Source organism: Oryctolagus cuniculus, chromosome 4, assembly GCF_964237555.1.
Source record: "Oryctolagus cuniculus chromosome 4, mOryCun1.1, whole genome shotgun sequence".
Taxonomy (NCBI): Eukaryota; Metazoa; Chordata; class Mammalia; order Lagomorpha; family Leporidae; genus Oryctolagus; species Oryctolagus cuniculus.
In genome coordinates, this window is record NC_091435.1 from 69,459,592 (window position 1) to 69,482,144 (window position 22,553).

At 38.8% G+C, this 22,553-nt stretch overlaps 1 protein-coding gene across 3 annotated transcripts in view; it reads right to left on the minus strand.

Annotated features, from left to right (window-relative positions):
* Nucleotides 1–22,553, minus strand: part of SPICE1 (spindle and centriole associated protein 1) — a 74,062-nt gene that overhangs the window by 4,093 nt on the left and 47,416 nt on the right. For 2 of the 3 annotated variants that reach the window (XM_002716697.5, XM_008266934.4), the window contains exons 12-18: nucleotides 19,978–20,125; nucleotides 18,477–18,701; nucleotides 10,955–11,439; nucleotides 8,374–8,557; nucleotides 5,340–5,442; nucleotides 4,287–4,374; nucleotides 1,155–2,258 (exon numbers count right to left, since the gene is read on the minus strand). In XM_002716697.5, the coding sequence (XP_002716743.2) occupies nucleotides 2,205–2,258; nucleotides 4,287–4,374; nucleotides 5,340–5,442; nucleotides 8,374–8,557; nucleotides 10,955–11,439; nucleotides 18,477–18,701; nucleotides 19,978–20,125 (1,287 nt within the window). In that variant the 3' untranslated portion in view covers nucleotides 1,155–2,204. Of the gene's footprint in view, nucleotides 1–1,154; nucleotides 2,259–4,286; nucleotides 4,375–5,339; nucleotides 5,443–8,373; nucleotides 8,558–10,954; nucleotides 11,440–18,476; nucleotides 18,702–19,977; nucleotides 20,126–22,553 lie in introns of those variants that run through there. The other variant, XM_051819045.2, reaches the window with a different exon arrangement.

Consider the following 22,553-nt stretch of genomic DNA (forward strand, 5'->3'; position numbering starts at 1 on the left):
ATGAGTTCAGTGAACTAGGTTTAAAACAATACAGGGGCTGGCGCCGTGGCTCACTAGGCTAATCCTCCACTTGCAGCGCCAGCACCCCGGGTTTTAGTCCTGTTTGGGGCACCAGATTCTGTCCAGGTTGCTCCTCTTCCAGTCCAGCTCTCTGCTGTGGCCCAGGAGTGCAGTGGAGGATGGTCCAGGTCCTTGGGCCCTGCACCCACATGGGAGACCAGGAGGAAGCACCTGGCTCCTGGCTTCGGATGGGTGCAGCCACTTGGGGGGGGTGAACCAACGAAAAAGGGAGACCTTTCTCTCTCTCTCTCTCTCTCTAACTCTGCCTGTCAAAAATAAAAAATTAAAAAAAAATACAGATTTATGTCTGGTCATCAGCCATATTGAAGAACACTTGTTAATAACAGACTTGATTATTGATTACATCCCCACATTCCTTCCCACACTGGATATTATCTATATGCACAGAAAGACAATCAGTGGGGTCACTGATCACTTTTTCTACCACGGCCCTGACATTAAAACTCATTTCTTCTTGAATTACAGCAGATGTTTCATTGCTCATGATGAGGTTTCTTGAAAGATCATGTTACCTGGCAACTAATTAAAGGGGGTGTCACAGTATCTTGGCTGACTTAGGCCTCTGCAGTCACCATTTGTTTCAGTCCACATTTTCATCTGTTGTTCATGGAGTTTTTTTCAGTCTACCTTTGTATTTTAGCAACATAAGCTAACGATAACAGGGTGGACACTTACATGCCAATTCCACAGATCACCAGTGAGCTTGTGGTTAAGGTTTCCTGCAATAGTTTTCAACCCCGCTGCACAATATAATCACCTGAGGAGTTTTCAAAAATATTCTGCCAAAAGTTCACCTTTAAGGTAGTTATTTGGTATTTTTTAAATGTTCCCTAAGTTGATATTCATGATGTTTGAGACTTAAAGGAATGTAAGAAAAAAAAAATGAAGAATCAACCAGTTGGGAAAATAGTAAGGAATATGTGTATCAAAAGAATAATTCACAAATCAAGCAGGTAATGACATTTTGGGGAGGAAAAACGTTCCTGTTCAATATATTAAATAACAAGTTAAAAAGTGCAGTATAGTTGGAAGATTCCACCATAACACAAATGAATACAGAGATATCACATAAATAAAATCATGACACAAAAAAATAATTTTATTTTTGCCACCAAAATAATAAAGAGGCCTAAATGCAAGTATGGGACAGTGATTTACATGGCAAGGGCAAGGAAGGTGTTGTCTGAAAAAGTTCTCCAGGTAGTCTTAGGGTGTTATGCTACTCCACTCTGATCTCAACCACATGAAAAATCCCATCATACAGCCAACGTACTGTGATCATTCAAAAAGCAGGCTGACAACAGAAACAAATGCTTGAGAACTAAACAGGTACCTTGAAGGAAATCCTACTCTAAATTAATCTTCTTAAAACCTGAGAAAACTGATACAAGTTTCTGTATTAATTACGCTTCAAACACTACACTCTTAAATTGATGTTACTGCATTTAGACATTGGAGCTCTATGATCATTATTTATTTGACATACATTACCATTAACGATGACATTTTCACATTTAAAAACTAAAAACACCTAAAAATCTCAAAACTTATACAACCTCTCTTAGCTGTTTAAACAAATATCCCCACGCCTATTTCTTAAAGCTGTACATTCCACTTGAAGGAAAAAATGATGGACAGCAGTGACTCCCCAACAAAGAAGAAACCACAAGAGGATGTGACATTTTTCTGCATGCCTGACTCCAATCACACATGAGCATTTTATTTTAAGTTGTATGCAAAAACAACTTAGTTCTTCAGAGGTAAGGGAAATGAAACAGATCAACATTTAAGATACATTAGTAAAAAAAAAAACAAACCCTAATTAAACATAAAGATGCATTACTCAAAACACTTAAAATACTTAAGAAATTATTAGCATATTAAAACTTTCATTTTCCTATAGTAAAAACTTTTATTCACAAGGAATTATAGGTTGTTTGCTTACTATAAAGGTAAAAAAATTAAAATAATTGCTTTTTTGGGGTCTGCTTCATCAGCACTAATTCACAGGTTTTTGGTAGGTTTTATCCAAAAGAATGTAAAAGCTTTATAAAGCAGGAACAGGGAGAGGGGAGTAAAAGTCAAGAACAAATTACAACACATTTGGTAAAACTCCACTTCACTTATGACACATGTGTAGAAAGGGCAAACCAGCCTTCTTCATTTTGTTTCTCAATCTGTTGAATAAAGATTCAGAAACAATTTAGAAGGTAAACAGAAAAAGGAGACCACCCATGATTAACAGATCACTTAGACCAAGTACATGCAACAGTCATCCTATGTCACTGAATGATACTGGAAATTAAAATACTACCAGCAATGTTTGTTTTCTGACAGACATTACTAAATAACTTGTCAACAGATTCCCTTATGAAGAATCCCTATATTTTTTAAAGATTTGTTTTATTTATTTGAAATTCACAAGTCACAGTTCCATAGAGAGAGAGAGAGAAACTTCCATTTGCTGGTTTATTCCCCAAGTGGCTACAACAGCCATGGCTGAGCTAGGTAGAAGCCAGGAGCCAGGAGCTTCACCCAAGTCTCCCAAGTGGATAGCATTTGGGCAATCTTCCACTGCTTTTCCTAGGCCATTAGCTGGATCAGAAGGAGACCATCAAGGATATGAACCAGTACCCATAGGGGATGCCAGCATTGTAGGCAGCAGCTTTACCCACTGTGCCACAACACCGGCCCGAAGAGTCTAATATTTTTAAAAATGATAAATTCAATGCTCCATATAAATCAAAATTGTTTACCTTAGTAAGTTAAATGCTACTAAGTCCCAGGAAATAAACGTAAATTATATAATATGGCTTACTTTAAAGTTTTTTTAGAATATAAGAAATAGCAAAGGAAAAATCTAGTGATGAGTAACTGGATACCTAATTCTATCAAACAATTAGGGCTATAAAAGACTTTCTTTTTGGTCTAACTACTGGTTAGTAATAAGAATAGCAAAGATTCTCCCCAGATCAAAGTCCACAAAAGTAATTTTTGTTAAAGGTACTATATTTTAAAGGAACTATATTTTTGCTGCATTAACAATACAGAAAAATGTATTTTGCAAACATTTTTGATACACTGTAAAATGCTTTGCTTCTATTCATTCCTGTAGCAAATCAAAGCATAAAGAATATATAAGGCATCTACTTATCCTTTGTGTCAGGACCTGTCAAGCCAAAGGCACACTGAGATAAGCCATACTGTGATAAAATCACAAGGAAAGTGACAGGATCCAATGTTCTGGCTATCCCACCTCCTCACAGCAAGGACTGGGGGAACCAGTATCTCAGTGAAACTGAGCCCCAATCCCATTTAATGCCTTTGATCAGGCCCCAGTTTCCCTCCCTTGGCTTGCAGTTCCTCTAATTTCATAGTGAAAATTAAAGTCCATTTCTTACTAAAAATTAACTCACTATATTAAAGGGGTGGTACCAGGGTCAGGCCAGCCCACAGAACTCCAGATTGCAAGACTCCAACTTCAGTTACTACCTCTACAGTTAACATACTCCAAATAGACTTCACAGAAACTTCAAGGCCTGATGAAACAAAGTAATACTCAACCTACTCATGTAACCCAGGCAGACTGGAGCCCACTCTGCCATCATAAAGGAATATGCTGGCTTCCTATCACTGAGTAAAGGCAGGCTACAAGCACTGTGAACCAGACAGACACACATGGGAGCTGATCACATACTGCTCAAACCCAACTTTAGTCTGTAATATTCACTGCCCTTCTTAACCCCTTAGGGAGGATGCGAATTGACTGGCAACTGCCTAACTCTTTGTTCTGTTCACTGCAAAATAAATTCCTTTCTTCTACCACTCCAGTGTTAGTGATTTGCTTGCCACACATCAAGTGAGCAGACCCAGACTTCTGGGAGTTTCTTTAACACCATTATACATACAACCCAATCAAACATTTTGTGTGCCCTGCCACACTATTGGGAAACTACCTGCACCCAGGAATTTCTAGGACTGTTGACCTGCTACACTTCAGCTTGTTTGTTTAGTTACCCTAGAAAACCAAAAAAAGTATATGCCTTATCTGTTTTTTCTAATGAGGGTGAATTAATATTTCCTTTCTTCTGAGAATTTTAAATCATCTTTAGGAAAACTGGAATAATAATTAAGAATACAAGTCAGTAATCAGCCACCTTCCACCCTCACCCTCCTGATCCCTACACACACATTTTATCATGTACCTTTGATCTTGGATTAAGAGGTGTGAATCGCCCACTTCCTGAAGTGGCATTTAATGGAGAACAAGCATTACTAGTAGCTCCTGAAGATCTATTTATGAGAAATAAAAGAGAGTGAGCAAGATATCATTAACTTTCAAAAATTACGCAGACTGACAGTTCTTAATACTGAGTGGCTAACTTAGGTCCAAATGAGGTAAATTATTTGCCACCTATTTTCAAGAACTTTTAGATCCTTTTTAAAATGAAGGAAGTTTATCTTTTACAACAATTTTAGGCCTACAGAAAGACTGGAAAGTACAGAGTTCCCAAATAATCCCTCCCCCTACCTGTGAAGTACACAGTTTTCTATTACCAACACCTGATCTTGCATTAGTGGGCCACATGTGTTACACCTGATGACCCAATAGTGATACATTATTATTAACTAAAGTCCAGAGTTTATGCTAGCATTCACTTTTTGTGTTGTGCAGTCTATGGATTTTGACATATATCATACAGATACATCATTTTGCCATCGCCACATCATCATTCAGATAAGTTTTCAACATTAAAGTGGAAAAATGAATGTGCAGGGTTGGGGAAGAATTTCAAGGCAGGACAAGAGTAACAAGACCTGCAGCAGCTCAGTACAGTAGTAAGGAAGCAGAGTGGAAACAAAAGAGCCAAGTACATATTGTTAGTGTCACCATTTACCTACCATGTGACACACCTCTGCTCTATGAGCTTAATTTTCACTTATTGTAAAGAAAGAAAATACTACCGTTCAATTTATTCACCCCATCATATATTACCTCCTAATTCTGTAATTTATAAGTACTCCACATACTTATTATCCCACTGGTTTCAGTAGCTAACTCACGATTTTCTACTTGGTTAAGGCTTGTTCCTCACTCCTCTTCCTTTTTCCCCAAAATTTCCTGGCCGACTATTTTATTTTCTCTACCAGACTGACTCTGTTGGAATCTAAGTCAGATACTATGCACAAAGAAAATAAAACACATCCTAAATTCTTGATTTCTCTTTTGTAAGTAACTACCCACACAGTAACTCTACCTCCTTGTGTTTGTCCCAGTGACAGGCGAGACAGTACTGCATTTTGAGCTTTCTGGGCCATCTGCTCCTGGAATAGATATCTCAATGGTCCTCTTTGCACCTTCTAAAATATCAAAGTAAATATTAGTTTCATGGATAAAATTAAAATTTTGCTCCATTTTACTGTAAATTGCACATGACATGTATGGGGGTTCTTCCCATATTTTTATCATTATGGCCTACAGATACTCTTGAAGGAATTTTTAAAAAAAAGGAATTGGAGGCAGGCATTTTGCATAACAGTTAAGACACCCACCTCTCATATAAGATGGGTTCAAGTCTCAGCTCCTTTCCTAATTCCAGGAAGCAGCAGGTGACAGTTCAACAACTTTGGTCCCTGTCACCTATATGGGAGACCTGAATTGAGTTCCTGGCTCCCTGCTTTGGCCTTGCCAAGCCCCACTGTCACAGGCATTTGGGGAGTGTATCCACAGATAGGAGATAATAATCTGTTTCTTCGTCTGACTTTCAAATAAAAACATTTTTAAAAGCATTAGCTGTGAGATGAGAAATTTTAGTTACTAGTGATAATTTGGTAGCATGCCAGTACACAGAGTGCCAGAATATTCAAAAAGTGGTATAATATCAGATATGTAAGTGAAAAACAGAAATTAAGAGCTAGCCTTAAGAACATGGTCTCTCTGTCAAAACCAGCTTATCTACAATTTTCCCCAAAAAAGGAAATTTTCTGATATGCAGTTAAATTTCAAATCTTTTAAATCTATTTACATTATTACTATTACTGCTGACATTAAAGCAGGAGTAGAAAGTTGCCTGAAGAGCTCACATGGCCAACCGCAAGTCTAAATTATATACATTTTCAATATTTCAGAATATGAAGTTAATCAACAAATATTTACTAGGTATTTGCTAGTGAAAAAACTTTATGTCTATCCCAGGCAGTATCAGAGAGGTGCCTACAAATCACTACTGATTTCCAAATCACAGTGATTTCCAGGGTTAAAAAGGTAATGAGACCTTATATTTAATTTTACAAAACTAAATTTTTCAGTTACCCTAGAAAACAAAAATTCTTCCATGGCACATCATTTGTTTTGTTTTTATCAATATAGGCTACAGAGGTGCCTATGAAAACAAGAATTGTATTTATAGAGAGAATACCTTAGAAATATAAATAACCAGTTGCAAATCTAGAATATACTTTGGAACTTCAGACAAATCAGTAGCCCCTTTATGCCTGTATGCCTGTTTGTTTATCAAGTAGGTATAAATCAGCCCTGTCTACTCGCAGGGTATTGAATTCTAAATGAGTCATTAGAAATATGTAAAAGCATTTTTTAACCTTACAGAACTACTGAGAATGAAGATATCTTTTTTCTTTTTTTTTTGAAGGCAAAGAAACAGAGACACACTGAACTCCCATCTACTATCCACTAACCAACTGCCTGCAGCTGAGTCAGGCCAAAGCTAGGAGTCAGGAATTCAACTCAAATCTGTCACATGGGCAGCAGGACCCAACTAGTTAAGCCATCACCTGCTGCCTCCCAGGATGCACATTAGCAGGAAGACAGAACTGGCAGTAGAGCTTAACTCCAATCCACTCACTCCAATATGAGATTCAGGTGTCCCAAGTTGCATCTTAACTACTACACCAAACACCTGTGCCAAATGCCACATTAATCACAAAATTATTCGTAATGTGTGATCTGTTGTTTCTTCATTGCACTCAGCGCTGACATTATCTCATGTATTTATTTGTTGCCTCCTCCCCACCTGGAATGTGGCATATTAAAGACTGTACACATTAGGTGTTTATCCACATGTGAAAGATTTATTTATTCTAATTACAAGTCTTCTGTAGACTCTGTGACTATGAAGAAGACAAAGCTGTCCTTTGAGAAAGCCTGGAATAAACAGAATAAACATTTCACCCAAGTGAAATGCATTGCCCATAATTTTCCAGAAATTTCCCAGATTCTGCCCTCTAGGCCAAATTTCAAAAAGAAAGTAATTTCTAACTGAGGAAAAAAATCTTACTTGCAAATGCCTTAAAGGTAACTCATTTTAATGAGCCATCGGCCATGAAGTCCCTCTAAAACATCAATGCTTAAACTCCTCCAGGAATACATCACTTATTCATGCGTTTTTTTAAATTTTTTTATTCCTGACAATCAGAACTTTCTCTTACATTATGCTAAAAAAAGTCTCTCTACATTCTTCATATAGTTCTATCCCTTAAGGATTTTGATTCAATTCCTGGTTAAAAGCAATATAAAATCTTCTTCATTTCATTAGCATCTTTCTAAATATGAATACTGTGACAAATCTCGCAGTTACTATTCTATAATTTAGAATCATCTCTAGCTTTTCCTATTTCTAAATATAACCATAGAATAAAAAGTTTAATTGATGGATAAAAGTGTTTTATTGCTTTAACAGAATAAGAACTTGCCATTTGTTGCTCATACAATTTTAACTAAGCATTTCAATGTTAATATTTTATAATTAGCTATAGCATATACCTAAGTGGATCATACACTGAAATGAATTTCATTTAGATGTAGGGTAACTTAAGAACTCAGACACCAAATATTAATTGTAGGTACTATGGAATAGAAAGAATCAGGAGATTTGATTTCCAATCATATTTCTGTCACTTATTCTATAATACAGGCCTGTTTCTTTTTATGTAAAATTGAAGGCACTGGAATTCTTTTAGCTAAATATGAACTGGCAAATCAAGAAAGTGCAAACTTTTCTATTTCTAGGTTTATTTTGTTGTTGCTTTTTTTCACCAAGAGGTGGGGGGGAGGGGAGATCCCCACCCTGGGCCAGGATGAAGCTGAGAGCTGGGAACTCAATCCAGGTCTCCAATGTGGGTGGCCATGACCACGGCTTCCCAGAGTCCACCTCAACAGGAAGTCAGGAGAGCCATGTATCAAACTCAGGTACTCCGATATGGAATATGGGCATCTGAACCCCTAAACACTCTCCCCTATATTTCTACTTTTTAAGCCACAAATTCGTGACCAACCAGTCCATGCTCTCAGAGGTGACTGAACAGGTGACACTGTTGGAGAGGAAAGAGTCAAACCAACAAGCTTCTGTTGCTCTATCAACTGCAGTAGTTTTGCACGGGCTTCCATACTCTGTCGATTCAATTCAGCAATTCGTTCTTCCATGCTACCTGGTATCAGAGACTGTGCTACTGGAAAAGACTTTGGGAGGAAAAATAAAGGGTATGAATTCAATATTGAAAAAAACCTATACAAATTTGACATTTCTACCAAGTACTAGCAAGTTAGTATCCACATTCCTTGCTATACGAACATGAATGGGCAAACAGACTTTACAAATTGTTTACCTAAAAATTAGGATTATAGAAAGGATATTAATCATTCTAAACTTGGGGCCATATTTGTCCTCCAATTCCTTTGTCTGGGCCATAGTCTGTTGGAGTATGTTTTTCTGCATCTCTTAGCATTTGCTGAGCTGCATAAAAGATCACACCAGTAAAGAGAATACTCCCAGTTGGTCTCTAAAGTAAAATGCTAAATGTCATACACCTTCTGATAACAGAACTGGGGCTGCACAGGTTACAAAACAGGATCTTCTGTATTTCAAACAGATGCTCCTATGATGATAATCTTCAAACATTCACTGTGAGTTATTTGGCAAAGATCCTGGGAACCTTGTCATTCTTTCTGACCATGGCCTAAAATATCTGATTCAATAATAGGCATTGATTGGAAAGGAACATAAGCAGAATTAAAAAAAACAGTCACTCCAGGAATGTAACATAAGTATAACTTGAAAATGCAAAGAGAAATGTATTTAAATCATTCCTAACTATTTTATTTTGTTAAATACATCTGTCACTTTGGGAAAAAAACAATTCCTAATAGAAATCATAAATTTGTAGTGTATGCCCATCAGCTTAAAAAAAAGATAGGTAAGGGGCCAGCGCTGTGGCACAGCAGGTTAACACCCTGGCCTGAAGCGCCGGATCCCATATGGACGCCGGTTTTAGTCCTGGCTGCCCTCTTCCAATCCAGCTCTCTGCTATGGCCTGGGATAGCAGTAGAAGATGACCCAAGTCCTTGGGCCCCTGCACACACATGGGAGGCCTGGAAGAAGCTCCTGGCTTTGGATCGGAGCAGTTCTGGCCATCACAGCCATCTGTGGAGTGAACCAGTGGATGGAAGACCTCTCTCTCTGTCTCTACCTCTCTCTGTAACTCTCCTTTCAAATAAATAAAATAAATCTTTAAAAAAAAAAAAGATAGGTAAAACAATGTGAATTAATGATAATTTTGTAATTCCAATTATAAAAAAAAGGGGACAGTATGGGCAGCAGTATTATATAGTCCTTTCTAGTATGATCTCTATACAAATTGGAAAGGAAAGAAAGTTCAATATCTAAGTATTTTCTTTGTAAAATCAAAAGTTGTCTGTTATAAACAATCTTCAAAACTCTGCAAACCTATAAATGTCTCCCAGTAACTCAAAATTGAAGCAATTCATACCTACATGCATCTGTACCAACAGAGCCTGCCTATTCTTGGACTCCTCTCTGTCAGTCCCTTTTGACTTCTATTTCTGTGACTTATTGTTGTCTTCCTTCCTTGTGAACCAGTGCAGACAGAGGTAGGCCCAACCTCTACCACCCTCTAACTTTCCTCACCAAAAGCCTAACCCACTGGTGATAAAGCTCTTATAAATGCAGCCACTGCAGGATGCATAGGGAGGCTGCCCAGTTCCTTCCCACTGCTAAAACACTATCCTGTCCCCAGTAGAGCCCTGAAAGAAGCCTCCTTGCCCCAATTTGGGATAAAAGGAAGTGTCTTCCATCACTGAGATCAACACAAGGTGTGTAATCAATTCCCAACCTCCATCTCATGCTTGGAACTGAGAATTTCTTTTCTACCCCAAAAACAATTAAATGAAGGTGTAAATTACCAGATTATACCACAAAGGTTATTTAACTTAAAAAATTCCTGCATTGTAACATGTAAACCTTTGCTCTTCAAAGTGTCATCCATGGGCCAGCAGCATTGGCATCATTTGGGAACTTATTAGACACGTGTATGCCTTACCCCAGAAGCACTCAGTTAGAAACCACATTTTGGCAAGACTCCCAGATGCTCAATGTACACATTTAAATATGACTTTAATAATCCCTTAAAGCATGATTTCTATAGGAAAATGCACTCTAGGTCCTAACATATTCACTGCTTATGAGTTGAGGGCATTATTTTATGAGCCACTTTGAGTTAAAATATGATTGTGTGGCAAACATTCCAAGTTGTATTAATTCTATACATTTTATCCTTAAAGCTTAACCTTAACTTTCCTATACATTTTACTTTTTATACTATTTTCCTCATCCATACATTCTTACTTTTATATTGCCTTTTATTGCATCTGCAATATAAACTGCTAAATAATTTTCTCCCTATTTTGTGATGAGGATATGTCAAAGCATAAGCTTTCTGGTGGTAGCCTCAAAATTATACAGAACCAATTCTGAAAAGAAGCCCCTTGAGAGGCCCACCCAAGGTCAAATTCCTGTTTAAATTTCTGTATGTTCCTAGTCAATCACTAAGGGGTACTCACAGCAGTCACGTCGCTGGCACTTTCCTGATTGTTCAATGTCCGGAGTCCATCCCCTTGCTCTCCCCCTGATCCAGTGATATTATTCAGATGTGCCTTGATAGCTGAATTCTGCAGTGTCAACTCAGCAATTCGTGCTGCTATGTCTTTTCTTTGTATTAATGTCTCATTTGTTCTAAGCTGTTGCCCATCTCCCAGTACTGGGGACTCTTCAGAGAACGTGGGGTTTCTCAATTGCTCAGAGTTGGAATGGGAACTGCAGAGGTGCTGTGAGAGGTTAACGAAAGGAACTTGAGTTTTGTTCTCCAAATCTTCTCCCATGTGAGAGACTCTCCACCTCTGAGTGAAGAGACGACTCTCTTCGCTTGAATTCTGAATGTCTGTATCAACAGGTAAGGTCTTCTTTTCCCAATTTTGTTCTTTCTCAACTATTTCCACAGTTGGGGGAATTCGTGGAGCAGGACGAGTTTGAACAGTCCTCCTCAACACTGCAGATAAGAATTTAAAAGTAATACAGTAATCTCATTTGCCCATCAAGGAGGCAAAGTATTTCAGTAGAAGGATCTGGCTTCTGAACATCTAAATTACTTTCCTCAGAGAATATACCATCAATGCCACCCCTAATAATCAAGTACAAAAATTTTCTATGGGGTCAGCACTGTGGCATAGCAGGTGAAGCCGCCACCTGCAGTGCCAGCATCCCATATGGCGCCGGTTTGAGTCCCGGCTGTTCCACTTCCAATCCAGCTCTCTGCTGTGGTCTGGTAAACCAGTAGAAGATGGCCCAAGTCCTTGGGCCCCTGCATCCACATGGGAGACCTGGAAGAAGTTCCTGGCTCCTGGCTTCGGATCAGTGCAGCTCTGGCCATTGCAGCCAATTGGGGAGTGAACCAGCGGATTGAAGACCTCTCTCTCCCCCTCTCTGCCTCTCCTTCTCTCTGTGTAACTCTGACTTTCAAATAAAATAAATAAACCTTTTTTTTTAAAAAAAGAAATTGTCTATATTCCTTAAAACATTTGTCAGTATCCCTGTGAAAAGCCGTCTACCACATTCACATTTTAATATACACATTAACTCATATATGGCAATCTTGGGGAGATGAGAAAGAGTGTAGGTAACCAAATAAAACAGAATAGTCAGGAAAGGCATCTCTCTGAGGCGGTAAAAATTTTGCATATGTAGCAGAAAATAGAGCAAAGGACATTTCAGGCAGACAGAACAACAGATGTGAAGGCTCAAAACTAGAAAACAGCAAAGAAAGAGGCCAGTATAGCTGTATCATAGCAACAAAGGAAGAACTGGAAAAATGTGAGACTGGAGAGATGTGCAGGCGCCACTTCTGGTAGAGCCTTTTAGATCATACTAGGAATTTTATAGTTTAATCTAAGGTCAATGAAAACCTATAGAAAGTCAAGCAATGGTTCAAATTACATTTTTTAAATGATGTGGACAGTTGGAAGGTGGCAGAAATGGAAATAGGGAGTCCAGAAACCAATTGTGAATATTTAGAAGACAATGGTGGCTTTGCTAAAGTATGTCAACAATAAAGACAGAAGTAAATAAATTTGTGAAATATTTTGGCAATAGAACTTAGAGTAATGAACTGGAAGTCAACAGTCAGAGAAACACACAGATGAAGACAGCATCTGATTGTACAGTGACACTACCTATTGAGACAGAAAGATAGGAAGGACAGATTTGAGGGAGAGGAGGTTACCAAGAATTTGGTTTTGATCATGCTAAGTTCCAAAGAGATAGATCAGTGTCTTGAAAACTCAAGAGAAACATCCAGACTATGATGTAAAATTAGTAACTGCTGGCATATAAGAAGGTATTAGGGGGCCAGTGCTGTGCCGTAGTGAGTAAAGCCACTGCCTGCAGTGCCAGCATCCCATATGGGCGCTGTTTCAAGTCCTGGCTGGTCCACTTCTGATCCAGATCTCTTCTGTGGCCTAGGAAGGCAGTGGAAGATGGCCCAAGTCCTTGGGCCCCTGCACCTGCAACCCGGAGGTAGCTCCTGGTCCCTGATCAGCTCATCTCTGGCTATTGTGGCCATCTGGAGAGTGAACCAGTGGATAGAAGACCTCTCTCTCTCTCTCTCTCTTGACCTCTCTCTCTCTCTCTGCTTCTGTCTCTCTGTACTCTGCCTTTCAAATAAAGAAATAAATCTTAAAAAAAGAAAGAAGGTATTAGACACTGTGAGAATAAGTAACATTATCTAGACAGATAATGAACAGAGTAAGAAAAGCAACCAGTAACAAGACACGAGGAGCTGAACACTTAGAGTCAGGTAAAGGACAGAAGTTTAGCAAAGTAGATTGAAATGAAGAAGTCAGAAAGGTAACAAAAATATAAAACATGGTATCTAGAAAATACAAAGAGAGTGGTTAGTAGTATATAAAATTACTGTAAGATCTAGAATATAAGAAGAGAAAAGTGTACACTAGATCAAGTGACATGGATGTCACTGGAGACCTTAGCAGGAGTGATTTAGATGGAATGACTTATATTGGGAATGAACTGGGAAAAGGGAAGCTTCTAGTTCAAAACTACATACTGGAGCATGTAATTATGTTGTCCCCTTTCAATAAGAGCAAGGAATTAAAAATTAAATGATCTCACATCAACAGACAATGATCTGGGAAGAGAATAAACATTTCTTGAGAAATGGGCATTAGATCTAACAGTTAAAACACCAACTGAGAGGTACACATACCGTATCAGTGTGCCTGGGTTAAAGCCCTGGGTCTGCTCACAATTCCAGCTTCCTGCTACACCCTGTGAGGCTGCAGGTAAGGTTCAAGTACTTGAGTTCCTGTCATCTACCTGGGAGAGTCAGACTGAGTTCCTGCCTCATAGCTTCAGCCTTGCTCAGCCTGGCTGTGACAGGCACTTGCAGAGTGAACCAACAGATGACAGATCTCTCTGTGTCTGTCTCTCTGCCTTTCAAATAAATAAACAGGACTACAGACCAGAGTTTTCTATCTAGCAACATAATATACCAAGTATAAAAGAAAAATGAAAACATTTTCAAATTTCCAACAACTTTCTAAGCTTACCCTCCACATCCCTCTGTGATGATTTCTTTCAGAAAACAAAGAAAATACTATAAAAAGAAGAAATTAAAGTAAGGAAGCAGCTTGTCCAACCTAGGAGAGTAATCAAAGCAAGTATCAGGATGAGGGATATGCAGCACCCCCAGAAAGTATTGGTCAAGACTGCAGAAGCTTTGAAGGTTTTTGGGAAGGTGACTTTGGGATGAAAACAAATACCATCCCATAAATAGCATGTGGGTACTTCCAAAAGTTCATAAATAATTGAATTAAGAGATAAGCTTATTCAGCACAAAAAAAAATTTTGAAACCTATGCTTAGGAGGAACTCGGGTGATTAAAGGACTTAAAGATATGGTGAAAGTATATTATTCTTTTGTCAACAAGAGGGTAAAGGCAATTTGAATGTCCAAGTGGGGCCGGCGTTGTGGCATAGTGGGTTGGCATCCCATATGGGTGCAGAGTTGAGTACTCACTGCTCCACTTCTGATCTGACTCTCTGATAATGTGCCCAGGAGGGTGGTAGAGGTTGGCCTTAGAGCTTGGACTGCCATGAGAGATCAGGCTCCTGGCTTTGGTCTGGCATAGCCCAGCTCCAGCTGTTGCAGCCACTCCAGCTCCAACTGTTATGGCCACTTTGGGAGTGAACTGGTGGACTAGAACTCTCTTTGTCTCTCCCTCTCTAACTCTGCCTTTCAAATAAATCAAGCACTAAATCTTAAAAAAAAAAAAAAAAAAGTCCAGGTAAGCCAAAAAGAGAACAAGATAGTTACAGTATAAATATAAAGGTCTTTAAAAAGTTCACAGAAAATGTGTATTATGAAAAAAAAACTATTCAAGAATATTGAAATGTTTTTGTACTACAATAACCTTATATTTTAAAATTTTATTTTTTTAAGAGACAAGGAGCAAGACAGAAAGCTTCTACCTGATGGGATACTCCACAAATGTCTCAATTAGCCATGGGGCCAAAGCTAGCAGCCAAGAACTCAATCCAGGTGTCCCCTGTGGGAGGCAGGAATTGACACCTAGAGCCATCACAACTACTGCTCAGAGTTTGCATTAGCAGGAAGCTGGAGTCAGGCACTCTGAAAACACTTGCCTCTAAACTTAGCTTGTAGTTCCTATTTTCTATGAACGTTTTGCAGTACCCTCATATTACACAAACTAAAGGATAGTGAACAATTGATGAAATAAAGATTCTCCTTTATGCTCATGGTAAGAACATTCTTTGTTTGGCACAAGGACTCAAAATGGACAGTAACAATGGACTCAAAATGAAACTGTAAATGTTATTTGTTTTCAATTTCCAGTATCCATACAGATAAGACATAGAAAATAAAACTGCAGTAACAGTACAGAATTTTAATATAATCAAGGTTAATAATGTTGAAGGAAAGGTACAGTTGAAGGGAGAAACAGGGGAGACAGGAAAAAGGGAAGGGGAGCTGTATTCTCATCATAAATAGTGGAAAGCCAAGAGATATTGCCTAAAGTTACTGAAGATTAAAGAGAAAATATTTAAGGTTAGAAAGTTAAATAGAGGAATTAAAAATAAAAATATAATTTCCATATTAAATAGAGAACGATTGTTAAATCTTAATGTAAATTATACTTTTTCATAGGGGAGATTCTGTAGTACTATGTAAAGCTGATTCTCAAAAAAAGATGTAAAAAAACTTTTTAAAGAATGACTTATTATTTATTTCTTTGAAAGGAAGAGATGCAGAGAGGAAGGGAGAAAGAAAGAGAAAAAGAGAGAGACAGAGAGAGAGAGGAGGAGGGGGGAAGGTAGGAGAGGGAGAGGGAAAGAAGAAGGAAGAGAGAACCTCCATCTCTGGCCAGGAGGCTACAACTCCCTGAGGGTCTCTCACATGGGTATCAGGAACACAACTACTTGGGTCTTCATCTGCTGCCTTTCCGGGTGCACATCAGCAAGAAGCTGGATTGGAAGCAGAGCCAGGACTCCATCCCAGGCTCTGATATGGGATACAGGCATCCCAAGAGGCATTTTTAACTGCTATGCCAAATGCCCCACCACACCAAAAATGTTTTATTAATTATAGAGACAACTACCAGGCAAACAAATATCAAATTGAGATAAAAGTGATTGCCTTTGGGGGTAGGCCTACCAGCAGGACAGAAGGAGATCCTTGCATGTACTTTTTTTCAATTATGTGCAAATATGAATTAGAATTAACACTTTAAAATAATGAATGGGAGATAAGAAAGTAAAAACAATATACTTATTTACTACTCTTTCAAGAAGCATGGCTATAAAGGAAAGCAGAAATAAAGTAATAGCTAGAGGAAAATATCATGGGAAATTGTAGAGCAATATTATCTAATATGGCAAACTCTAGCCATTTTTGGCTATACAAATTCAAATTAATTAGAATTAAATAAAATTTAAAATTCAGTTCCCCAGTTACACAAGCCACTAATTAGGTGTTCAACAGCCCCATGAACCGTACTGGATGGGGCAGATAGAGAATACTGTCATCATTCTCTGGGACAAAGCTATCCTAAAGGATAACTGAATGCTGATGAAGGGCCCACTTTCATCTGCAAATTTAGTTTAACTAAGAGCAATTCTTTACATGTAGGTATTCAGAATCCAGTGTTTTAAAAATATAATAAAAGCCCTCAATTCAGAATACGTATTCAAAGGCAGCTCTATCTGCACATTATACAAGAAATAAGCCATGTTACTGTTTCCAGTGCAGAACCTCAAAATGCTAACATACATTGTATATAGCAGTCTTTGAAAACTTACTTTAATGATCTTCTAGTATATTTACAGAGTAAAAGAACTTTAAGTTATTTTACCATCTAAAAAAATCTAAAAGAGATCATTACACAAGCCTACCAACATAAAAACATTTGAACAATTACCTTAAGGAGTAAAAAAGCCTAAACTGAACAGAAATCAGAAATGAAATTTATTTCCTTAATCTAGGCCAGAGCTGTTAATACTCTTCAGTCCTCCGAAGAGGAAATATCAAATCATAGGATTATAGAGCTGGAAAGGGCATTAAAGATAAAGAAAATCCTCTAATGTTCCAGACAGGAAAGCTGTCTCAGCCCATGCCTCACAGCCAGTCAACAACACCTAGGCCAAGACACTGGCATTTCTGACTTTCAACCTCTACTACACTGACATGACACATGCTACATAAATACTGACACAAATTTTATAACAGCAAGTATTTGTAATATTCTTTTAACCTCTTATGGCCTATATATGTCCTTTACTGGAAACATATATGAAAGTGCAGAAAATCTGACAAAATTTGTATATCCTAATGACAGTGATTCTGTTCCCCAATATGAGAATATAAACAATCTTTTTAAAGAAATAAAGATTCAGGCATCAGACGAATAATATTTTTCAAAAAACTTTGTAGGAGAATTTAAAGTAATGGTTCCTAAGTTTTTATGACTGAAGCACTCTTTTTAAAAACTAAATGAAGGCCAGCACCCACGGCTCACTAGGCTAATCCTCCACCTGCGGCGCCGGCACACTGGGTTCTAGCCCCTGTTGGGGCACCGGATTCTGTCCCAGTTGCTCCTCTTCCAGGCCAGCTCTCTGCTGTGGCCCGGGAAGGCAGTGGAGGATGGCCCAAGTGCTTGGGCCCTGCACCCACATGGGAGACCAGGAGGAAGCACCTGGCTCCTGGCTTTGGATTGGCTTAGCTCCGGCCATAGCGACCATTTGGGGTGTGAACCAATGGAAAGGAAGACCTTTCTCTCTCTCTCTCTCTCTCACTGTCTAACTCTGCCTGTCAAAAAAAAAAAAAAAAAAAAAAAACCACTAAATGAAGGCAATAGCTCCAGAAAAATGTAAATATAGAGAAATGCAATTTAATTCTCCCAATGAATTTAAACAATCTTTCAGCTAAGGTTTAACAAAAAAAGTTAAAATTTTTATTAAAAACTCTTAAATGTGGGTTGCAAAAGTAACCTATCTAATTTTAATTGTACAGTTTTCATATAAAATTCCCTCAACTGACTGAACAAAAACTTTTGATGAGAAAGGAGTTAATATGACAATGATACATGACACAAAATCCATCCAAGTCACAATCTTCATCTTTCCTTGGCCAAACTTTCACTTTTCTAGAGAGTATAATCTCCTCTGGTTTCTTATTCTTTTGTTCACTCTTGGACCCCAAGGACAAGTGATTATCTTTCCTCTGGAGCTTAATGCTAAGGACTTTGAACTTTTGATCTGAGTTTAACATTCACAGTGCTTAATGGAAAAGACATTCAATGAAATTAATTCAAGGTCCCACTTCAGCTTAGGTATAACATATATAACATAAACCACCGTGAAAATTCCTCCTTCAGCCTAATTATGGATGAGCAGTAATCGAAGTATTTTTCACTTCTTTCAGGTAACAGTAAACACAATATATTACATAAATGAAGATGAAAAATGATCCATATAACTCCAGAAAAAGCCTTCTTACCATCCTGCAGAGGAGAGAATTCTGAATTGCTTTTCTGGCGTGGTGGTGTTAATAACACAGCTGGCTCAAAAATATGTGCTGGGAAATTGTTGGCCAGATTTCCACTATCTGGGAGGTTTGGCCCCTGAGACAGCTTCACAGGCAACTCTTCCTGTGGGAATTCAACCACTTCTTCCCCTCGGAATGTCAATGGCACAGAGACATTAGTATTTGTAACTGCACCCCCTGAAGGAAATGAGAGGAATTAGTACAAAAGGCACATATCTGGGTACATTTCAGATATTTATTCTTAAGTGCATTTTAGTAGTGTGCAAAATCCACATGGTCCCTGGAGTCTTCACTTTCTAGGCTACACCTTCTTTTGCCAGTAATTCACAGGAAGGCTCCCAAAGGAACTAGCACTGGGAAGAAGTTGCTATTTTTGAGAAAGCCATTTAAGGACTCCTAAAATATCTTACCTGGCACTTGAATTTTTCATTAATACTCATGACAAATAACAAAATGGCAAAAATAGGGCATGTTAACACACTGACCTCCATACACAAGGGCTCATTATAAAACATGGTAATTTCACAGGCCATGCATTATCAAAGTACAGTCACTTTTGATATTATTTTAAAAGGGTTGCAAGAGTTGAGACTAAGAAAGATGCTAAGATGGCTTCACCTACATAAATATTTCTTCTTTAACAGCACTAGTAAGAATTAACAATAATCCTACTAGACACTCATTCTCAGGCCTTCTCACCCATAACTAAAAGCTTTCTCCACGTGAAACTTAACTCAGAAAACACTGACATACTCCTCGACTGAGATTCACAGCAAGACTCAACCAGAAGACAGAATGCCATGGCCATTGAGTTTACTTTATGCAAGTTCAATTTTAGTCAGTCACTTCTTAGCAGCCATCCTACAAAAACAGTCCTAAATACACAAAATACTTTCCACATAGACACCTAATCAAAATAGTGTTTAAAAGAAAGAAACATGAGTAAACCTAAATATCCTATTCAGCATATAGCCTATGATGGCACATGAAGAAAAGAAAGGTTTCCAGAACATTACGACATCTGAACAAAAGTTATGAATTTCTAAAATTCTGAGTTTTTTTCTTTCCAAAACCATCTGTTCTCCTAATTCGAGAGCACCATGATTAAAAGTGCTGGCACTCAAGTCTCACTGGTTCTACTATTTTCTACCTGTGTGACTTTACTAGTTACTAATCTTCTCTAAAATTCAGCTTCCTCACCTAAATAATAGGGAATAATAATAACACCTACCTACCTCGTAAGACTGTTAGAAGGATTAACTGTGATAATGCATGTAAAGCTTGGAGACAATCTGGCATAGAGCAAGTACCAATATCACCTAAAAAGCAGTAACCACTGTAGTATATGTTTAAACAGCCAGCAGCTCTATGTAAGTTTAGGAGTTTAGAGTTTGGCAATATGTGCTCAAGACCGTTAAGTAGTTTCATGATTCTGGGATAAGATCACATTCACCTGGACTGTCCATAGTTCTACTCGTGGCTCCCCCTTCTGGCACCTGACTTTCTTGTCTGCTGCTGTTTATCACAGGACAGCTCTTAATGGCATGTGTAAGTGATATAAGTTGCTCATCTGTTGTGACCATGTACTGCTGAAGTCTTGCCTAGAGAAGAAAAGAATTGAAATCATACCATTAGCATATAAATCAAATCTTCACTTAGAAAGCAAATCATACAAAGGATATGTGTGAATTTGAGACTTTCACTGAAATTCCAAAACAATGTTATTCATGATTGTAAATATTCCAAAAGGGTCACAATTAGGACATGATTAATAATGGGCTATTAAAAAATATCCTGCTGTAACAGTAAGAATTAACTGTTTACAGGGTTTTCAATTCACAAAACCTCTTCATGTAGATTTCAATTACCTTTCAAGCTACACCAAGATACAGAGATAATTCAACAGAATATTACATAGGCATTGACTAATAAACATGTATACTGTAAATAATTTGTGTGTATATATATATACATTTCCTATATTTTATATATTATGTAAAGTGTCCTTTTATTTAAAAGATCATTCAAACATACCATACCCACTGATTTATTGTCTGTCATATAATTGAATGTGTTCATTGTTTGGAATACCACTACATTTACAAGTCAACTGAATTGCCAAGAAATTCAGGTGAATTTGTTTTGTTCTTAATCTTTTCCACATCAAAGATGTAAGAAGCTCATCTGAAAGTGTCATGTTTGACTACAACCAGACAGTATATGTCTTTAAGTATTGCTTTAAACAAATGGTTCTTAGAAGCACAGAAAATGGCAAGTGCCAGGAAGGAGTGTTCTTTTCTTTTTTAAAATGTTAAGACAGACATCAAGAGAGGAGAGGGCAGGGAGAGGTTGTGTTCCCACTAGTTCACTTCCCAAATGCCTGCAACAGCCAGATCTGGACCCAAGAACAAATCCAGTAGCTGGGAACTCAACGCAGTTCTCTCACATAGGGGGCAGGATACCAATTCCTTGAGCCATCACTGTTGCTTCCCAAAATCCATATTAGCAAGAAGTTGAAGCCAGGTATTGAACCCACATATCTAATATGTGATGCAGCTGTCTTTTCTGGGATTTTTTTTTTGCTAGGCCAAACACTAGCCCACCAGGAAAGCTCTTAAAATTGGGGAGGGGAGGGGAGGGGAGGGGAGGGGAGGGGAGGGGAGGGAAGGTGTCGCTCCCCCTCTTCATGGAGGAACGACACTAAACCCTGCCTAGGCTTCATATCCGAGTCACGGCACCATTATGTCGCTCCCCCTCTTCGTGGAGGAACGACACAGGACCCTGCGCTGTTCTTTCGTCTGCTCGGCCCTCCCCGGGTTTGCTGCTGGTTCTTCCCAGGTTGGCTACCGACCCTTCCACCTCCGTGGAAGGGCGGTTCCCCCTGCCACATTCCCCACTTCCGCAGGAGAGCGGCACACCGCCGGCCGGCTCTCTCGGGGGCTGCACAAGTGTTCCTCTTAGATGTTCCCGTTAGATGTTCCTGGTGCATGCCGTCTCTCTCCTCCTTTATAGTCCTCCTCCGCCAATCCTAACTCGGCTGCCCACACGCCGAGTACGCTGCTCTCCTCCAATCAGCAGTAGGTCCTACAGTTTATTGGTTGAACTGGAGGCAGCTGTGTAGAAGCTGTTTCTCCCTTCTCAGCGCCATATTGTGGGAGAGCAGATGCATAGAATAAGTCTTAATTCCAGTAACTTAGTCTAGTCCGAGTTGCTCCCCACAGGGAGGAGAGGGGAGGGGAGGGGAGGAGACATCTGAGTCTGGATGGGAGAACTGACAGGGGCTGGGTGCTCATGACTGTGGGAACCTTGTGTACTGGTACTGTGAAACATTGTGGCTGTGTGGGAGGGTGAAGAGTGTAGCTGGGTCTTTGGGTAGTTACTATGGGTGGCTCCACTTGCTCAGGGCTCCCTGATTCCCTGGTGAGGGTCAGTGCTGCGGGATCCGTGATCACATGGAGGACTGCACAGATCATTTGTGTGGTTCTTGTGGTAGCACGGATGAATATTATACACACTGGGGCTAATGCCCAGGTGTTGGTCTACCTTAAGGAGAGAAGATGAGTGTAAGACTACACCAACAGAGTTGAACAAACTTCCCCTGATTAAAAAAAAAAAAAAGAAATGTACCACGTCCAAACTGGGTGTCACCTTGGACACTCCCCTTATCCTGGAGCACCGCATAGAGCTCCCTGACCACACCCAGCACATGCCTCCTATCTGTAGGATTGACTACATGCTAGGCCATAAAGCAAGTCTCAGCAAATTCAACAAAAATTGAAATCAGAACATGCATCGTATCTGACCACAATGAAATAAAGCTGGAAATCAACAACTCAAGAATCTCTAGAACATACGCAAACACATGGAAACTGAACAACATGCTCTCAAATGAACAGTGGGTCACAGAAGAAATCAAGAGAAATCAAACAATTTCTGGTAACAAATGAACAAGACAATAAAACATATCAAACATATGGGATATAGCAAAAGCAGTTTTAAGAGGAAAGTTTATAGCAATTGGTGCTTTCA